This window comes from Stegostoma tigrinum, chromosome 10 (assembly GCF_030684315.1).
Source record: "Stegostoma tigrinum isolate sSteTig4 chromosome 10, sSteTig4.hap1, whole genome shotgun sequence".
NCBI lineage: Eukaryota > Metazoa > Chordata > Chondrichthyes > Orectolobiformes > Stegostomatidae > Stegostoma > Stegostoma tigrinum.
In genome coordinates, this window is record NC_081363.1 from 32,434,938 (window position 1) to 32,455,145 (window position 20,208).

The 20,208-nt window shown below is 39.7% G+C and overlaps 1 protein-coding gene across 8 annotated transcripts in view; it reads left to right on the top strand.

Moving 5' to 3' along the window:
* The first annotated feature begins 2,068 nt into the window (after positions 1–2,068).
* Positions 2,069–20,208, top strand: part of prpf39 (PRP39 pre-mRNA processing factor 39 homolog (yeast)) — a 60,359-nt gene continuing 42,219 nt past the window's right edge. For 2 of the 8 annotated variants that reach the window (XM_048537340.2, XM_048537341.2), the window contains exons 1-4: positions 8,270–8,387; positions 10,308–10,762; positions 15,703–15,828; positions 16,537–16,655. In XM_048537340.2, the coding sequence (XP_048393297.1) occupies positions 8,327–8,387; positions 10,308–10,762; positions 15,703–15,828; positions 16,537–16,655 (761 nt within the window). In that variant the 5' untranslated portion in view covers positions 8,270–8,326. Of the gene's footprint in view, positions 2,172–2,218; positions 2,239–8,268; positions 8,388–10,307; positions 10,763–15,702; positions 15,829–16,536; positions 16,656–20,208 lie in introns of those variants that run through there. The other 6 variants (XM_048537336.2, XM_048537337.2, XM_048537335.2 and 3 more) reach the window with 5 other exon arrangements.

The following is a 20,208-nucleotide window of genomic DNA, read 5'->3' on the forward strand; positions in this document are numbered from 1 at the left end:
AAATGAACGTCATCTACAAAATACCTTGCAAGAACTGTGACAAACACTACATTGGACAAACAGGCAGAAAGCTAGCCACCAGGATACATGAACCTCAACTAGCCACAAAACAACAAGACCCATTATCACTCGTATCCTTACATACAGATGAGGAAGGACACCACTTTGATTGGGACAACACATCCATCCTAGGACAAGCCAAACAGAGACACGCATGAGAATTCCTAGAAGCATGGCATTCCAACCGGAATTCCATCAACAAACACATTGACTTGGAGCCAATCTACCATCCTCTGAGAAAAAGAGAATGAAAAGAGAAAATGACATCACCATTGCAGGAAATGACATCACCAACCCAAGGAAACCCAAACAGATAAATAGAAAGCAGGACATAACACCAGCGCTTCGTCGGAGGCTCACTGATGATGTTACCTAGAATGGTGACTAGACGTCTGAAAACTAACCTTCCAGCTCAGCGAGCAAACTCACATCCAGAACCTCAAACTGAGCTTCAAATCTTCTCAAAACTCGCTAGTCCCAGTCTATGTTTGGCAAGTTAAAATCCCCAACAATTACAATACTATTGTTTCTACAGCTAACTTTAGTCTTCCCACAGAGTTGCACCTCAATTTCCCACTGACTATTGGGAGGCCTTTAGTGCAATCCCATCAATCTGATCACAATTTTCTTATTTCTCATTTCCACCCACATCACCTCACTGGGTGATCCCTCAGGAACATCCTCCCTGAGTACGTTGTGATATTTTCCCCAATCAAAAATGCCATGCTCCCTCTTCTCTTGCCTGCCCTCCTATCCTTCCTATGGTATTTATACTGTCAAACATTGAACTATCAGCCATGTACTTTCCTCAGCTGTGGTTCTGAAAGATCTGACATCGCGGTCCCATATTCCCCTCCATGCCCTGAATTCATCTGCTTTACCCATCAGGCTCTAATTACAACAAGACTACTTGCTTTTTTTAAATAGCCTTAAACACTTGAAATACTGATTATTTTATGGTCTCAAATCCTTCTCGTCTTCTCCTTTAGAATATTATTTTAACCAAAACATACCACCTCACAGTCATTGATATGAAATGACATCAACAAAACGTATAGTAGTCAGCAGCCTGAAACATGAACTCTGGTCCTTACTGCGCATTTCCAGCATGTTTTGTACTAAATGTGTAAATCTAGTCCACCACATATCCAAAATAACAAGGTGTCGAGCTGGGATGAACACAGCAGGCCAAGCAGCATCTTAGGTGCACAAAAGCTGACATTTCGGGCCTAGACCCTTCTGCACTCATCCAGGCAAGTGGGGAGTATTTCATCACATGATAATAAAATGTGAGGCTGGATGAACACAGCAGGCCAAGCAGCATCTCAGGAGCACAAAAGCTGACGTTTCGGGCCTAGACCCTTCATCAGATAGTATTTCATCACATTCCTGGCTTGTGCCTTGTAGATGATGGAAAGCTGACGTAACGGACCTAGAGGCTTCATCAGAAAAAATGATTTCCTGCTCCCAAGATGCTGCTTGGCCTGCTGTGTTCATCCAGCTCTACACCTTGTTATCTCTGCCTTTAATTGTTTCTCCCTCCCAACTATTTTATTACAACTTGCTTCCCTCTCATTTTAATTAAGCTGCTACAGAAGTTTCTGGACCTTTTATCAAAGGCTTTACGAATGTCCAAGTACACCACAACGCATCCCGTTTCACTATCCACCATCTTTGTGAGATGTTGACTGCCGACTGGGCCCATCCTTTTAGAAGCTATTACGTTGTTTTATATGTGTTGTGTAGTACGTCAACGTTGAGCCTTCGGATCTCAACAAAAAAAGTTAAATGCTATCAGGAATTTCAAACAAAAGAAGTGGCGGACATGTTGGATCATGGGCAGAACATAAGAAAGTCCTCCAAATTCATCAACTTGCTTGGCATCCCGACGAAGATTGGAAGCTTCCACCTAATGTTGACTATTCAGTGGACTGGTTTAGCAATCAGCTGATCCGAAAGCGGTGTGTACTCGGATGTTGTACGCCTGCGCATTGAAGGCTGTGTTGGGGGGCGGGGATTGGCGTGCGAAAAGGCTGCGTGTTCGTGTTTGCGCTCGCGGGGGGGTGGTTCAGCATTAACGGCTATAACGGTCGGTAGTATGGAGGCGCGAGGTGAGTGGGTATGGTCAAGATATGTCAGAGAAGTAGAAGTGGAACATAGTTGTGTTGCTGTCGTTTGGTGAGTCTCGGCCTCGTATGTGGTCATTGCCACGGTCCAGCCTAACTTCCGCCATGGTTGGGCCTTTTGTGAATAATACTCGAGCCTGAGTTCTCCGGCCTGTGATGGAGAATGGAAGGTTTCGGTCTTGGGTCGGCGGTCGCCCGATACTCGGGGTGACGCCATTTCCCCGGGTGGTGGTGTCTTGATGTTGGGTTCCTGTCTAATGCCCTAATGTGGTCATGCGGTCACATCTAAAAATATCAGCTCTTTCTCTCCTCGTTGTGGCTTGGCGCGCATGAAGTCAGGTCACTTTAGTTAGTTTGAAACCTCTCTCACTGAGAGCGCACCTGTTTCCCTCGGTTTTAATTTACAACGTTTTCGCGAAACCTAACCTTCCTGTCCGATAAAGAAGGTGTAGAAAGCTGGCTACACGAGTTACGACTTAGTTCCGAAGAAGAGCCATGTTAGAGTTGAAACTTTTACTCTGTTACTCTCCACGTATACTCGGACTTGCTGAATTTCTCCAACACGTTTTTTAAACTCTACTTCTTGCCTCGTCCTTTCAGGATTTTCAACTGGGGAATTCTTCATTTGTTGTACTTCTAGGGGTCTACCTTTTATCTCTGGGGTATACAGCTTGGAAACAGACCCTTCAATCCAACTTGTCCATGGCTGACCAGATATTTGTAAATAAATCTAGTTCTATTTGCTAGCATTCAGCTCATATTCCTCTGAACCCTTCCTATTCGTGAACCCATCCAGAAGATTTCAAATGTACTAATTGTACTAGCCTCCTCCAAATCCTCTGACAGCTCTTTCCGTACACGCACCACCTTCTGTTTGGAAAAAGTGATCCCTTTTAAATCTTGCCTTAAACTTATGCTGTCCAGAATTTGACACCACCCCCAATACACTGACCAATAAAAGCAAATATACCAAAGTTCTCCTTCACTGTCCTATCTATCTCTGACAACAACACTTTCAAGGAGCTATGAACCCGCACACTAAAGTGTTATTCAGCAACACTCCCCAGATGTTACCATTGTGTGTATAAGTCCTGCCTTGATTTGTGTTTTCAAAATGCAGTGCCTCTCATTTATCTAAATTAAACAACATCTGCCAGTCCTCAGGCCCTTGGCCATTCTGATCAGGATCTCATACTCCAAGCTAACCGTTGCTGTCCAATGTGCCTCCAATTTTGGTGTCATCTGCAAGCTTACTAACCATACCTCCTATGTTTATATCCAAATCATTTATAAAAATGATGCAAAGCAGTGGATCTAGCACTGATCTTTGTGGCACATTGCTGGTCACAGGCCTTCTGTTTGAAAAGCAACCCTCCACCACTACCCTGTGCCTTCTATTTCTGAGCCAGTTCTGAATCCAGATAGCTAGTTCTCCCTCTAATCCTTGTAACCTAACCTTGCTAACCAGACTACCATGAAGAACTTTGTCAAACACCTTACTGATGTCCATATAGAATATAGAACAGTACGGTGCAGAACGGGCCCTTTGGGCCTCGATATTGCGCCGACCTGTGAACTAATCTAAGCCCATCCACCTACACTATCCCATCATCATCCATATGCTTATCGAAGGACTATTTAAATGCCCCTAATGTGTCTTGAGTTACCTAATGTTCATTGTATGGTGAGGCCTACCATTTCCAGGGATCATCTGTGCCGAACACGCTCCAGTGCCACTATGTCTTGAGGTGTGGGGCCCAATATTGGACACAGTATTTTAAATGGGGCCTAACTAGAGTTTTATAAAGTCTCCAGCACAGTCGCGGACTCAACCTGCATGTTAACTTTTAGAGAATACTGGCACTCTCAGATCCCTTTGTACTTCGGCTTTAGGAATTTTTGCACCATTTAGAAAATAGTCCATGCCTGTAATTTTTTTCCAAAGTGCTAGTCCACGCATTTGCTCACATTGAATTTCATCAGCCATTTCCTGGAGCACTATCCTAAACTGTCTAAAGCTTTCTGCAGCCTCCCCACCACCTCAGTGTGTTCTTCTATAATATTGCTTGTGAAGTCCAAACTAAAGGATTAAGGATAGGATTCTTGGCAGCGTGGAGGAACAGAGGGATCTTGGTGTGCAGATACATAGTTCCCTTAAAATGGCCACCCAAGTGGACAGGGTTGTTAAGAAAGCATATGGTGTTTTGGCTTTCATTAACAGGGGGATTGAGTTTAAGAGTCGTGAGATCTTGTTGCAGCTCTATAAAACTTTGGTTAGACCGCACTTGGAATACTGCGTCCAGTTCTGGGCGCCCTATTATAGGAAAGATGTGGATGCTTTGGAGAGGGTTCAGAGGAGGTTTACCAGGATGCTGCCTGGACTGGAGGGCTTATCTTATGAAGAGAGGTTGACTGAGCTCGGTCTCTTTTCATTGGAGAAAAGGAGGAGGAGAGGGGACCTAATTGAGGTATACAAGATAATGAGAGGCATAGATAGAGTTGATAGCCAGAGACTATTTCCCAGGGCAGAAATGGCTAGCACGAGGGGTCATAGTTTTAAGCTGGTTGGTGGAAAGTATAGAGGGGATGTCAGAGGCAGGTTCTTTACGCAGAGAGTTGTGAGAGCATGGAATGCGTTGCCAGCAGCAGTTGTGGAAGCAAGGTCATTGGGGTCATTTAAGAGACTGCTGGACATGTATATGGTCACAGAAATTTGAGGGTGCATACATGAGGATCAATGGTCGGCACAACATTGTGGGCAGAAGGGCCTGTTCTGTGCTGTACTGTTCTATGTTCTATGTTCTAAAAATGACTCATTAATTATTCAGTGCCAAGATAAAGTTAAGTTACAAAATGTGGAATGATTGACCACATCCAACACTCTACCTTTGTAAATCCTCTTGGTTGAGTTTTTTTTGAAGTAGCAACAATGTTTGTGAGACACGATGTCCCATGCACAAAGCCATGTTGACTATCTCTAATCAGTTCTTGCCTTTCCACATACATGTAAATCCTGTCTTTTAGGTTTCCCTCCAACAACTTGTCCACCACCTATGGCTCTATAGTACCCTGGCTTTTCCATAACACCTTTTGTTTCTATATTCTCAAAAACAATGCTAGTTACTCCAGCTTAAACACTGCATGAAAAAAGTGAAACGCAGCATTGTTTTGTTATTTAACAATGCTTTAGTAATTCAAAAACAAAAGCAGAGGTTGCTGGAAAAGCTGGCAAATCTGGCAGCATCTGTGAAGAGAAATCAGTTCACATTTTGGGTCTGGTGACCCTTCCTCAGAACTATTACTCAGAATTGCAGGTCAGCTAATGTTAAACTTCTGATTGGTTTGCAGTTGAAGAATCTTTCACATTGTCAGAGGAGCAGGAAAGTTGACGTTTTGGATCAGGACCCTTCTTCATTTTCTGAAGAAGGACCCTGACCCAAAGCATCAACTTACTTGCTCTTCTGATGCTGCCTGGCCCGCTCTGCTCCTCCAACTCCACACTGTTTTATACCTGACTCCAGTATCGGCAGTTCTTACTATCTTTCACATTGTCAGTTGGTTACAATTTTTAGTTTGTAGTTTGGATGATAACCTCTTTAAATTTTCCTGTGGTTAACATTTGAGCTATGTAGGCTCTTCGTAGAAGAATTCGCTGATAAGACCTGTCCAGATCTGGTTGCCTTGTTATAGGAAGGACACTGTTAAGCTGAAGAGGGTTCAGAAGAGATTTACCAGAATGTTGCTGGGAATGCAGGGTTTGAATTTTGGGGAGAGGCTGGATAGGCTTGCCTTTTTTCCACTTGCGCGTAGAAGGTTGAGGGGTGATCTTGAACATGTTTGTAAAATCATGAGGGGTATTAAGAAGGTGAATGGCAGATCTCTTTTCCTTGGGATGGGGAATTTCAGAACAAGGGTTAAAGTGAAAGGAGATGATTTTTTAACAAAAAGACACAAGGGGCAATTTTTCTTTTAAAGCAGAGTGGTTTGTGTATGGAATGAACATCCTGAGGAAGTGCTGGATGCCAGCGCAGTTACAATGTTTAAGAGACATTTAGATAAGTACATGAATTAGAATTTTTGGAGGGATATGGGCCAAGCACAGGCAGGTGGGACCAGTTTAGTTTGGGTTGGCATGGACTGGTTGGACTGAAGGGTCTGTTTCCATGCTTATATGACTCTGGATGTGAGTTTGTAGAATGGTGACAAAACGTCTGAAAACTAACCTTCCAGCTCAGCGAGCAAACTCACATCCAAAAACTCAACCTGAGCTACAAATCTTCTCAAAACTCACTATATATAGACTCTATTTACACTTATGCAGTTATCTTAATATCATAAAACACCACAAGGCTTTATGGGTACTTTATCAATCAAATATGCAGCTAAGCTGCACAGGTATTGGGCCAGGTGACCACAAATTTAAAAAAAATCTGAGGATTATCTTGAAGATGTAAGAGACTGAGAGCTATTTCTCAATGTGAGACTTTGACAGCTGTGCCATTAGCTGTTATGAGATGGAGATTCTTGTCATGCAAAAGGCCAGAAGTTGGGTAATTTGGAGGTATGGGGGGATTATAGGACTCAAGATTAGACACAGGGAAGGAATGGTCCATAGGACTGGCACATGAGGGTGATCATTTAAGATTTAAGGGCCTGCAAGCACAGCTAGTCGAGTTTGGTGAGTAGCTGACTGAGTGGAATTTGAAGATAACATGTGAGAACCAGAGTTTTCGATGATTTGAGAATTGTAGAGTGTGAGGGGCTTGAACAAAGTGAAATGCTCATTAAGATATCTGATGCAATCAAAGAAGGCTGAAAAATCTGCTACCTGTCCTGTGGCAATTCTGATTATGAGGACAGGTTAAAGTTGTAGATCATGAAGTTGTTTTCCCAATGCGGGAAAAGCTCTGAGCAGAGAGCATAATCTGAGGAAGAGATCGTTAATTTAATTGAGATTAGAAGGGTTGCGTTTCAGACAGTAGTCAATCTGCTGAATGTAATCAGTAACATAGAACATAGAACATTACAGCACAGTACAGGCCCTTCAGCCCTCGAAGTTGTGCCGACCTGTCAGACTGATCTGAAGCCCATCTAATCTACCCTATTCCATGTACGTCCATATGCTCATCCAATGACGACTTAAATGTACCTAAAGTTGGTGAATCTACTACCGTTGCAGGCAAAGCGTTCCATTCCCTTACTACTCTTTGAGTAAAGAAACTACCTCTGACGTCTGTCCTATATCTTTCACCCCTCAATTTAAAGCTATGCCCCCTCGTGCTCACCGTCACCATCCTAGGAAAAAGGCTCTCCCTATCCACTCTATCTAAACCTCTGATTATTTTATATGTTTCAATTAAGTCACCTCTCAACCTTCTTCTCTCTAATGAAAACAGCCTCAAGTCCCTCAGCCTTTCCTCGTAAGACCTTCCCTCCATACCAGGCAACATCCTAGTAAATCTCCTCTGCACCCTTTCCAAACCTTCTACATCCTAAGGATTATGGGGATGAGGCAGGAAAATGGAGTTGTGTTATCAGATCATTCATGATGTCATCGAATAGCAGCGCTGGTTCAATGTGTTGAATGGCCTGCTTCTGCGCCTGCGTCTTTTTAAAATATGCATAATGAGTCAGTTTTGTTTTAATTGCTTTATTTCTGTATTTTAATTTTAAAAAATGAAATTCTGAATTGAGATCAGCATGGAAAATTGTTCTTGATTTTTGGATGTTTCACAATATGAATGGAAAGATTTTTGAAAAGGTGCTGTTTATTTTCTCTTTCACCATCGCTGATGTGATTTACAGTTGATAGTTGCTTAATCTAACCAACAAAATGTAAATTTTGGAAGGAAGAACAAGAAAGCACTATTAAATAGAAGAAAGCTGCAAACCAAAGCAACTTGTATATGAAATGCAAGCAGGTGCAGTGGATAAGCAGGAAGGCTGTTGGAATAGGGAGTTTGAAATATGAGTAGAGACATCTCACTGCAACTGTTCAAGGTACTGGTGAGACCACATCTGGAGTAGTGTGAGCATTTTCTGGTCTCCTTATTTAAGGAAATTTTTATTTTGGAAGTAGTTTAGAAACTTCATTAGGATAATCCCTGAGATTGAGGGATTGTCTTGTGAGCAAAGGCTAAATGGATTTGGGATTCTACTCACTGGAGTTTGGAAGAACGGGAGGTGATCTCAGCAGAACAGGTATGATCTTTAAGGGGCTTGACAAGATAAATGCTGAGGCGATGCTTCCCTTCATAGGAGATCCTAGGACCAGAGGACCATTTTTACCTGCTTATGTTTTAAATAAAGTAGCTATGCTTTTGCTTATACACTTTACTTTCAAATAATGAAGTAAAATATAATAAAATATATATTTGAGTCATCAGCTGTCCCACAATTTGAGGATGAAATTGTCTGATTTTCTGATGTGATCTTATTACTGAACAGATTGAATTTTAACCTGCAGATCTTTGGCCATGAGGCTGTTGGTCCAGAATGCAGGATTTGCTTCCTTTTCTTTGTTACTTATCTATTTCTCTGCTTCCAGATGTTATGATTGGTTAGCATTCAAAAAAGTATATAGTTACATTTCAATGAGAAATGTTGTGTTTTTATCAAATTAAAATCCAATACAGAAGAAAACCTGACACTTGATGTTTAATTTGAGATCAATTTGTCTGTTTAATTTAAAATGTAGGGATAATCTGATAGCTAGTTGTCTTAAAATGGGGGAGTAGCAGGCATACGTAACTTAAATGTGAGGAACTTAGGAATTTTACTTCTGTTGAATTCACCCATCTCAGCTGGACAACAAAATGGGAACTACTGTATCCAGCGCCTCAGAAGAGAAACTTGCCGAAATCTTAGTATTTCTGAACACTGCACTGTTGCTTTTCTGGGAGTGCCTGTTATTGTATTAAATATTAGAGAATATTTTAAAGGGTTAAATATATTGATGTCTGCCTCATCAGTTCCAAAAGTTGTTTTTAGCAAGTCCAAAAATCAACATGATTAAACTCATAAGTGCTTATTGCTAGTTCTTCAGGAAGAAATCAAACTGCTTTTGTAAACATTAGTGAACTTAACCACTGTTTGAACCTTGGCGAACTGACTTCAATGACACAATGGTGCATTGCACTTGGCAGAAATAAATGTTACATGCCATTTACATCAATACAAACTGAATGTTTTCTCATAACTAGTGCACTTTGAAACTGTACATGAGGTAGTTTTCTATGAGACAGTTCTCTGCAGATTGTCTTGCTTAAATAGTACAAAAATTTAAACATAAAGCCCAACTACAAATCACTTACAGCATTACACACTGCCAGTAATTTGTAGAAGAAACAAAACTGCTGTCCCTCTCAAACTTAACAATTTTCCAGCATCTCAATTTTAACTGTTGTTCACTTTCAATATGATATGTGTGCAAAATGACAGTCTTTGGTAAAACATTTTCTTCTTTACCATCTTCATAAGAATATTGAAATGTTAAATGCTGCTTTTTTTCTTATTGAATATGTCCTAGCTATAAAGGCAAGGAGGGAATATTTTGATAGTAGTCAGATATGTTGTAGAGGTTCATTTTGTCAATTTTTTAATTATAACATTTTCATTTGTTCTATAAAGCCAGCCACTATTTTGCCAGGCTTTTATGCAAGTACATCTTGCTAATGCGAGGAAATTCAATACATTCACTTCATAGGGAAAGAAGGATCCGCAAATAATAACATTCATGACTCTTCACAAACAAGGAAAGAAAATTCATTAATGCCGTGCTATAATTAACATCCCCATTTCCTTTCTGTTGGGGGCTGGTATGAGGAAATATCAATGTTTTTCTTCAGCAATCAAGCTGTTGGCTGGCAGCTATAGAAAAAAGTAACTCCTGTAGTGAGTCAACAGAACTATCATTGCAATTTGAGATTAGAAATTAATTCTGAAATTGGAATGATACCAGGCTTCTCCTCCTAGATGGTATCTTTGCTGACAGGACAAGACTATAGTGAGTAAATTCCTTTTCCTGTAGTAAGACAGGAATGATACTGATAGAAAAGTTTTAATTTTAATATTTAATGATTTAGTCATAATTACTAATTTTTTATTATTTCCGTTTCTAAGATTCTAATCAGACAGTGTCAGCACAGAATGATGGACTTAACTCTGCAAATGAATTTGACTTGCATAAAAATATTTCCTCTACTGCTGATTCCCTTTCACATGAGCTGCTCATGCCAAACATGGAGCCTGCTGATGAAGCCAACGATTTGAAATCAAGAGCTGTGATTAGTGATAGTAAAATTGGTGACGAGGGAACCAATCTGAAACCTTTTACGGATTTGTCAGAAACATCTGTGGCACATGTTGAATCTCCTGAAGGCTCAGCATCAATGGACACTGAATCTCAGCCTGCAAACTCCTCACCCGAAGGGACAGTACAAGACACAGAAAACATAGAACTGAATGATTCAGGGATCCCCTTTCCTACAGAGTATGAGAAGTTTTGGAAAGTGGTGGAAGACAATCCCCAGGACTTCACAGGTTGGACATACTTGTTGCAATATGTAGAACAAGAGGTGAGTAAGGAGATTGTAGGAAATATTCTGTCTTTCCTGGCTTTTCAGTCACTTAATACATCTAGAAGTAGATGTGTTTTCGGTATGATAATGGTGTCAGATTCATGCTCTCAGCTAGATTGTTTCATTATTAACTACTTTATGGTTGGTGCTCGTAACCATTCTTATAACTAATTAAAACCTAACATAATGGGGGATATTCGGTGAATTTGGCAGCAACTGAACGGCAGGAATTAATATTTTAGGTCAGTGGCCTTTCATCTGAACTATTTTGAGATGTCATTGATCTGAAAACAGTAATGAGACTAATTAATTATATTCCTTCCTCGAAACTGACAGACCTGCTGAGTTTTTCCACCTGTTTTCTGTTTTCACTTCAGATTTACAGTATTTGCAGTATTTTGCTTTTGTAATCATTGAAAATTATTTATATTGCACAGAATGCTAGATGCAGTGAACTTGTCAGTTCATCAAGACTTGAGTATTTGCAAACTTATCATCTGTCACGGTGAAATATAAAAACAGCCTGATAGGAGTTCAGAATTTTAAAGGGCTTTTGATTAAGTAACAGGGAAAATGGCATTTCTACTGATCAGTAACCAAAAGATAAAAACTTAGGAATGAAAGTGACGGTGGTTCTCTACACAAAAATGTCTTTCTAAATATTTTTAATCTCTTTATTGTTTCCCAGACATTCTCACTTTTGTGTCAGCAACAAGTGTTCAGATTGTGCTCCTGATATCTAAACTTGGCACCTCTGTTTCCTACACCAGACAACATTTTCCTGCACCATTCAACTTCATTTTAAACTACTCACATAGACAAGTCACTAAGAATCTTGTGTTTCAAGAAGGGTCTCCTCATTCTGCTGAACTCCAATGAGTACAAGCTCAATCTGTCCTCATGTCCCTCCATACCTAGGATCAATCTAGTGAACCTTCTCTGTACTACTTGCAATGCCAATGTGTCTTTCCATTGATATGCAGACCAAAACTGTTTGGTATTCTGTGTGTAGTCAGTCTGTTGCCTGTAAAGTTTTTAACAAGACCTCCTATTTTTAATACTCCATTCCCTTTGAAATAAAGACCATCATTCCATGTGTTTTTCCTATTTACCACTGAACTTAGATCTAAGCTTTTTTATTCACACATGAGAATGTTGAAATACCTTTGTGCTGGAGCTTTCTACAGGCTTTTCCAAATTAAATAATATGCACTCCTCCATTCTTCTCCCCAAAGTGCATAATCTCCTGTTTGCCCACATGTTCCATCTGCCAGATTTTAGCCCACTTACTTAACCATTGTGTATCTCTGTGGAATCCTTGTATCATCCACATTAATTGTCTTCTCACTTTGTCATCTGCAAAGTGGTATTAGTACATTCACTTCCACCATCCAAATAATATAGTTGTGGGCCTAGCACTGATGCTTGTGCTTTCTGTTCTGAAATTCCCCCTCTTATCCCAACTGTTTCTTCTATTAATTAGCCAATAGTCAATTCATGATACTATTAGCCTAAACATCATAGGCACTTACTAAGTAGCAATATGTGTGAGCTTATTGCGTACCTTCTGGATATCCATATGTTGCATCTGCTGATTTCCTTTTTATATATCCTGTGTTACTTCGTCAAATAATTCTAATAAATTTCAGTCATGATTTCCCACTCTTGAAACCATGTTGGTTCTGCTTGATCAGGTATTTCTAAATGTTCTGCTGTTACACCCTTTGCAATAGACTCAACGTTATCACAATAACGGATGTTAAACAATCTCTCCTAGTTCCTTTTTTATTTTTTGTTGTTACACCTTTCAAATAAAGGGAAAGTATGTGAGTAGTTTTTCAATCTACTTGGACTTTTCCAGAATCTAGAGATTCTTAGAGTACTGCCAGTGTATGCGCTGCCTCTGCAGCTACTTCCTTAAAATCCAGGGGTGAAACCCAGCAGGTCTCGGGGTTTTAATAACCATTTAGAGCCCCATTAGATTCAGAGTTATACAGCACAGAATCAGAGTCCTCACTCCAACTCTACGTCGACCAGGCGTCCCAATCTGACCTACTCCCATTTGTCAGCACTTGGCTCATGTCCCCTCTAAAGCTGCCTTATTCACATACCCACCCAGATGCCTTTTTAAATGTTGTAATTACACCAGCCTACATCACCTCATCTGGCAGCTCGTTCCATACATGCACCACCCTCTGTATGAAAAGAATGTTCCTCAAGTCTCCGTTAAATCTTTCCCCCTCACATTAAACCTGTGCCCCCTAGTTTTGGACTCCCTACCCTAGGAATAGGACCTTGACTATTCACTCTATCCATGCCCCTCATGATTTTGTAAACCTGTTACTACATCATCACTGCCTGCCAGCCCAAACTCCTAAATCCATAACTCCTCTTTTCTACAACTGCATGCTTTAATTATGCCAATCAGATTTCTGCCTTGCCAAAGAACTGAAAAAGCACTTATCAGAGTCACCAATGACATCTAATGTAAACATGATAAACTGCACTTGCGCATTCCTTATTATCAATGTAGAGGCTTTGATGTGATTAACATAATACTGTTCTCCATACTTGTCTATTGTCATCTACCTAGGTGTGGCTGCTCTTGCATTGCCCTGCCATTTTCAACAATTCTGCAATTATCAGATTTTCAGTGAGAAAAACATCTTTCAGTTCCTAAAACATTACTTCTGCCATTCCCCAACAATCTATTTTCTCCGTCTATTTCCCATCACACTGCCCTTGGTTACATGATGCAAGAATTCATATGTAGAGTCGTAACCCACGTTCTGGTGGAAACTCACCTCTTACAACCCCTCCAGTGTCTGATTTGATACACTGCTTGTCTGACAGCTGGTAGTGGTTGAATGAGAATTTCTTAGAACAAAATCTTCATTCCCCATGCAAACTCCATTTCTTAGCCAGTGACTCCATTCTTCTTAGTTTGAACCAAGTCACTTGTAATGGTGTCCTGCCTGATCTCAAGAGATCAAAATCTAAGATTATGTAGTGTGATCAACTGGAGAAAAAAATTAACCTGAGGGATATCACCCACTTGCTAGAAAATGGGTTTGAACACTCCTTAAACATTAAAGCAGTAAAAAGTTTAAATTTTCACTGTTTGGGGGTGTATAATGGAGATCTAGACTCCAGGCATGCCGGAAACAAATGCGAAATTTTTACAACAAAAAACCAAGTTGCTTTGGTTAATAAGTTTTCCAAAGTTGTCAATTTTTTTTCTGGAGAAAATAAGCTCTAACTGCAATTATTAAAACAAAAGAAATTTCACACAGTTTATCAAATTGGAATAATATCCCTACTATGTAAATCTGGATAAGTTAAACTGTCAGAAATGGTATTCAGTACATAAAAGGATCGGCTAGTCATTACACTTTCAAAATGACAAATGGAATACCAAACACCATAAAATCAATAAATGCTAGATTCTGTTGCATCCATCAATACTGAATGTCAGCAACCACTTTGAGTCCAGCTACAAAAATAAATAGAGGGACTTAACTTTCAAACTACTTTCTTTAAGCAGAATCTTCCATCAGTAATCAACATTTGCTACCCTATCCTCAATTACCTTCACTTCCTCAAAAAAATCTGTTTGAAACAACATTTCCCCCCCACCCCCACCAACCCCTCCACAAAGCTACATTGAATATCCCTACTAAGTCGAATCTTTTCCAAATGCAAGTGAATCCTGTCCCTAAAAATCTTTTCCAATAATTTCCCCACCACTGACATAAGACTCACTGGTCTATAAATTTCCTGGCCTATCCTTCTTGGTCCTCTTAAAGAAACAACACTGGCCATTCGCAAGTCTTCTGAGACCTTGCGTATTGCTAAATAGAATACTGAGATCTAACATGGCCCCAGCAATTACCTTCCACTATCCTGGGATCGGTCCCCTCAAAAATTTCTAGCTTCTGAAATAAAACTGAGCCAAGGATATTATCTTTAATGACGTTAAGATTGCTGAGAAAGAAGCTCCAGGCACTTATGAATTACATTTCAAGTCTTTGTCAGCACAAAATGAACAAGGCTGCTTTCCAAGCGTATTCAAGTTGCTTTGTATGGAGAAATGTTGCTGTGAGCCCATTTAGAGTAGATTTGACCCTAAAGCTAGAATAAAGAAACCGGTCACCACTACCATGCCTTATGTGAAGGAACATGGTAGAAAAGAAAAATAAGTAAACCTTACTAACAATACCAATTGACAACTAATTTTAGCTACAATTTAATAGCTCCTTATGTAATTTCTAGTATCTTTTTATATTTGAGCTGTGGCCAGATTAGCAATTTTCCAAGAACTAAGTTATCCTTTTTTCCTTAAACTATCGTAAACTTTACAATATCTAGAGGTTTTAATTATTCAGTTTTCTTAAAACGCCTTTCCAGAGTACATCAAGAATGTTTTTTAATACTGAGAATACACCTCACGGCATATACTGTATTAATAACAATTCAAAGAATTGGCAAATGAAGTCAGACTCACAGTTGATCTGTGTCCTTTCTGCTGTCTTTTCTTGTCAATGAATCAAATGGAATAAGGAACAGCAAAAAGGAGCTCAAGGTTTCCCTTGTATGTGTTTTCTAGAGATGGAAAGTGATTATTTCACTTACCTTTTTAGCCCCTTGATTATTTGGTAATTTCGAAATGCTGTTAAGTATCTTTCAGCATGAATATTGATGTAAAATTTTGTTCAATTCCTCAAATTTGTTTGCTCTTAACTATTTCCCCAGCCTTGTTCTCTAAGATGTAAATTTGAAATACCTGATACCCAGATTTCTCTGTATTGAAAATTGTATGAATAAAAACCAAGCAGTAGGAAAATAATTAAGTTAATATTTGATCACTAGAAACAAAATGGTTATATTATTTGTGTGTATGTGAAACAATAAACTTTAAGCATGTTATCCTCTTGCAGAACCATATCCTGGCAGCCAGAAAAGCTTTTGATCACTTCTTGTCCCACTATCCATACTGTTATGGCTATTGGAAAAAGTATGCTGACCTTGAGCGCCGACATGACAATGTGAAACGGGCAGAAGAGGTAACTTGTGCCTTTGTTTTAATTTTCTTTTCACTTTAAATTTAACCTGGTTTTGTCTCAGACTGCTACTCCAAGCCAGCTTCTTCTCAATGGCTAACACAAGCCAGGTTTTCAAGATTTTGAGTTTGATCTTGGCTTTCAGTAGATGGTCTCCATATTTTCACATTTGAAATAAAACATTTACCCTTAGCAGTTTTCAGCTAATATGTTCTCTCTTTGTTAACAGGTTCATTAGTACTACAGTTTGTCAAGCTTTGCAGTGCAAATCAATGCAGTTTAACAAGTAAAGCAGGGCTTTCCTGACAGTTTCACTTGGGTGCTATGATTTTAAACTAAATTGGACTTTCCTTATTTTATGTTTGTGTTTGTTTTTGCTGAACTTTATTACATTTGTGGTTAGAGGCTGTCAGTGATGTTCTAATGGGTCTGTGCCTTATGGTCTGTACCCCAAGCCTGCCCTACCTGGTCAGAATGCAGGAGCCATCTCACACTCTGAAGATCAAGGCTGTACGCGTGGAGAGCAGAACATAGTGATGTTCTTTCCACCCTCCACACAATGGTAATGGCAGATTATTCAAACAAATTCCTGATTTTTACCTGCTTTTCTGAAAACAAAGTTATCCAGAAAGTAAAATTTTTGGTGTACAGACTCTCTGGTTGTCTTCTGTTAACCAGCTGTAGTTATTACTAGAAACCTCTTTGTCACAGGTATACCGACGAGGTCTTCAAGCAATACCACTTAGTGTTGATCTTTGGCTTCATTATATCAATTTCTTAAAAGAGACCTTGGACAACAACTGTCCAGAGACTGATGACCAAATAAAAAGGTAATGTTGTGTTTACTTCCTGAATTTCCTTTACTGCAGCCTAACTCAATTTATTGTTCTTCAGTCAGAACTACAGTAGAGTATTGCTGAGGAAAGTTATTTTAACAAAGCTCTCCTTCATGCATTTATTAGGACTCACCCACAAGAATATCAATGCATTGAGGTCCAATATCTTGTACTGTAAGAGAACAGTAATGATTAGTTAACAAGTCAAGTATGAACAAGAGTACCCCCAGAAATGTGCTCGAGAATGGCTATCACTTACTTTGTTCAGTTGAAACAGGCACAATGTATATTCATACATATATTTGCAAACATGTTACACTGTGAGCCTGACTGAGACTTAAATTGGGTATCAGCACAATTCTTAGCACACTTCCAGACTGGCAGATCATATGAAACAATATGACCTTTCAGCTCTTTGCAACAGGCAAGGTGGTGACCAGGTTCAACCAACCTATACTTGCAAAACTGAAAAGAGCATGAGATGTGATTCCATGGTTGGCCAACCTTTGACAAATAATTCAGGGTATGATAAGAATTGCACAGAGATGGTGCTGGGAAAATTGTTGGGATTGAAGGCTGATAAATCCTCCAGGCACTTTAAACTGCTGTAGACCGTGTAGCATGATGCTGTTGAGGGAATTCCAGGATAGTAAAGGAATGGCATGTGATATTTTTCTTTCTTTTCCTCTTTCAAGTATTTATTAAATTCTCTTTTGAATGCAACCTAATCAGCTTCCTCCACCCTTTAGGTAATGCTTTCCAAAATGCAACAATTTCTCAGGTAAAAGTGTTTTCTCATATTGCCTTTGGTTCTTTTAGGCCACCTTAGATCTGTGTTTGGTCCTTTTTGGCTGACTTGCCACAGGAAACAATTTTTAGTTGATCTGTAAAATTAGTGAGGTTTAGTAGAGTAGAATTTCAAAATAACGCTGGTGGAATGAAGAGACAGTAACAGATGGAATTGAAGTCCCTCCTTACAAAAACCAAAAAACTTAATTATGGCTACAATCTCCACAACAATAAGTCTATGGTAAGAGTTTCTACAGGTATGTGGAGAGAGAGAGATAGGTGAAGACCAATGTATGCCCCCTACAGACAGAAATGGGAATGTACAATAGGAGACAAAATGGCTGAGCAACTGAATAATACTTTGGTTCTGCCTTCATAAGAGGATGCAAATCAGATGTCAGAAATGTTGGAGAATGCAGGATTTGGTGAGAGGGATGAAATGAGGGATATCAGTATTAGCGGAGAAATAGTGCTGGGAAAAGTGATTGGGATGTAGATTACCAGGTACTGGCAATTTATCTGCCTGCAATCCTAGAGTACTTCAGGAAGTGGCTCCGGAAACACTGGATGCATTGGTGGTCATCTCCCAGTACTCTACAAACTCTGGAAGAGTCCCTGCAGATTCAAAAAGGGAAGTAGAAAGAAAACTGAATTATAGACCAGTAAGCTTAACATTGGTAGTGGGGAAATTTCTCAAATCCATTATCAAGGACTTCATAGCTGAGCATTTAGAAAGCAGTAGCAGGATCAGACAGTTAGCATGGATTTTTGATTGGGAAATCATGCTTGACAAATCTGTTGAAATTTATGAAGATGTAATTAGAGTTGACAAGGGGGAGCCAGTCAGCGTTGTATATTTGGACTTTCAGAATACGTTTGACAAAGCCCCACATAAGAGATTAATTTGCAGCATTTAAGTGCATGGGATTTGGGGAAATATATTGAGATGGATAGGAAGAGAGGAAATGGAGGAAGAATTAATGGGTCCTTTGCAAATAGGCAGGCAATAACTTGTGGGGTGCCTCAGGGATTGGTGCTGGGACCCCAACTATTCACTATATATATTAATGATTTTGATGAGGGAATTAATTGTAATATCTCAAAGTTAGCCGATGATACTAGGTGGGAGGGTGAACTGTGGTGAGGATGCAGAGATCCTTCAGCATAATCTGGATAGGCTGGGTGAGTGGGCAAATAAATGGTAGATGCAGTATAATTTGGATAAATGTGAGGTTATTCACTTCGGAAGCAAAAGCGAGAAGGTAGTTTACTACCTGAAGGTCAGTAAATTGGGAGAGGGGAGTGTGCAGCAGGACCTCGATGACCTCGTGCACCGGTCACTGAAGGTAAGCATGCAAGGGAAGTAGGTGATAAAAGAAGGCAAGTGTATGTTGGCCTTCATTGTGAGAGGTTTTAAATACAGGAACAGGGATGTGTTGCTGCGGTTGTACAGGGCCTTGGTGAGACCACACCTGGAATATTGTGTGCAACTTTGGTATCCTTTTCTGAAGAAGGATCCTCTTGCTCTCAAGGGAGTGGGGTGAGGATACCAGGCTGATTCCAGGGGTGGAGGGTCTGATGTACGAGAGAGATTGACTAAGTTTGGGATTGTTTTCATTAGACTTCAGAATCTTATAGAGACTTCTAAAATTCTGACATAACTGGACAGGGTCGATGATGGTGCAGATTCCCAATGGTGCATTAGTGCAGAGCTAGGAGTCACAATATGAGGATTCGAGATAGACAATTCAGGTTGGAGTTAAGGAGACATTTCTTTACCTAAAAAGGGTGAACCTGTGGAACTACTTACCACAGGAAGTAGTTGATGCCAAAACATTGAATGTATTCAAGAGGTGACTAAATATAGCACTTGGGGTGAATGGGATCAAAGGTATTGAGGAGAAAGCAGGATTAGGCTATTGAGGTGGATGATTAGCCATGATCATGAAGAATGCTGGAGCATGCTCAAAGGGCCAAATGACTGCCTCCTATCTTTTGCGTTTCTGTGTAACCAATCTGAGATGGTCATTTGGGCTTGCACAATAGCACACTTGCACACATGGAAGCTACAAACATTAATACACAGGTCACCATTATTTGTAGAGAAAAATTGCAGTGATTTCAATTGAATAAAACATGCAACAATCATTCTCTGGTCAAAATGTTGCCCTGAAGAATAAACCAGTCAACCTGTCTGGTTTAAATCGAAACAAATCTTGTTTTGTTAACTTTCAAACATCAATGTAATGGTGCATTCTCCGTAGTAATATGTCTACCAGATTGCACTTGTCACCCAACCAGCTCACTGTTTTTGCATAAAATGTCATTCCCCCTTACGTTGCAGTCATCAGGACATTCAAGATTTCAAAGTAAGGAACTTTGACATCCTTTTCATCTCCCTTTGTGCTGTACTGTCAAATTTTTCAACTTGAAATGTATTGAACCAACTGATTATAAACCTGTATTTTGTCAACCAGCCATCTTAGTGCTTCGTAGAATTTTGGCAAGTCTGTTCCATTATTACAGTTTATCAAGTTTGGCATTGCTGTTGACTGTATAACTTTAAAAGCAAGCCAAGTTTTTCAGTCTTTTTGTTATGAGTCTTAAAATATCAAGTTTCTTCAGTGCCACAATATACGAAACTATTAAAACTATTGGTCAGTCGTAAATCTGTAGGCTTCGCTTTGCTCTTCATTACATTTTTTGCTTAATAGAAAATTATTGTTGGGTAATCGTCTAAACCAACTTGGGAGAGATT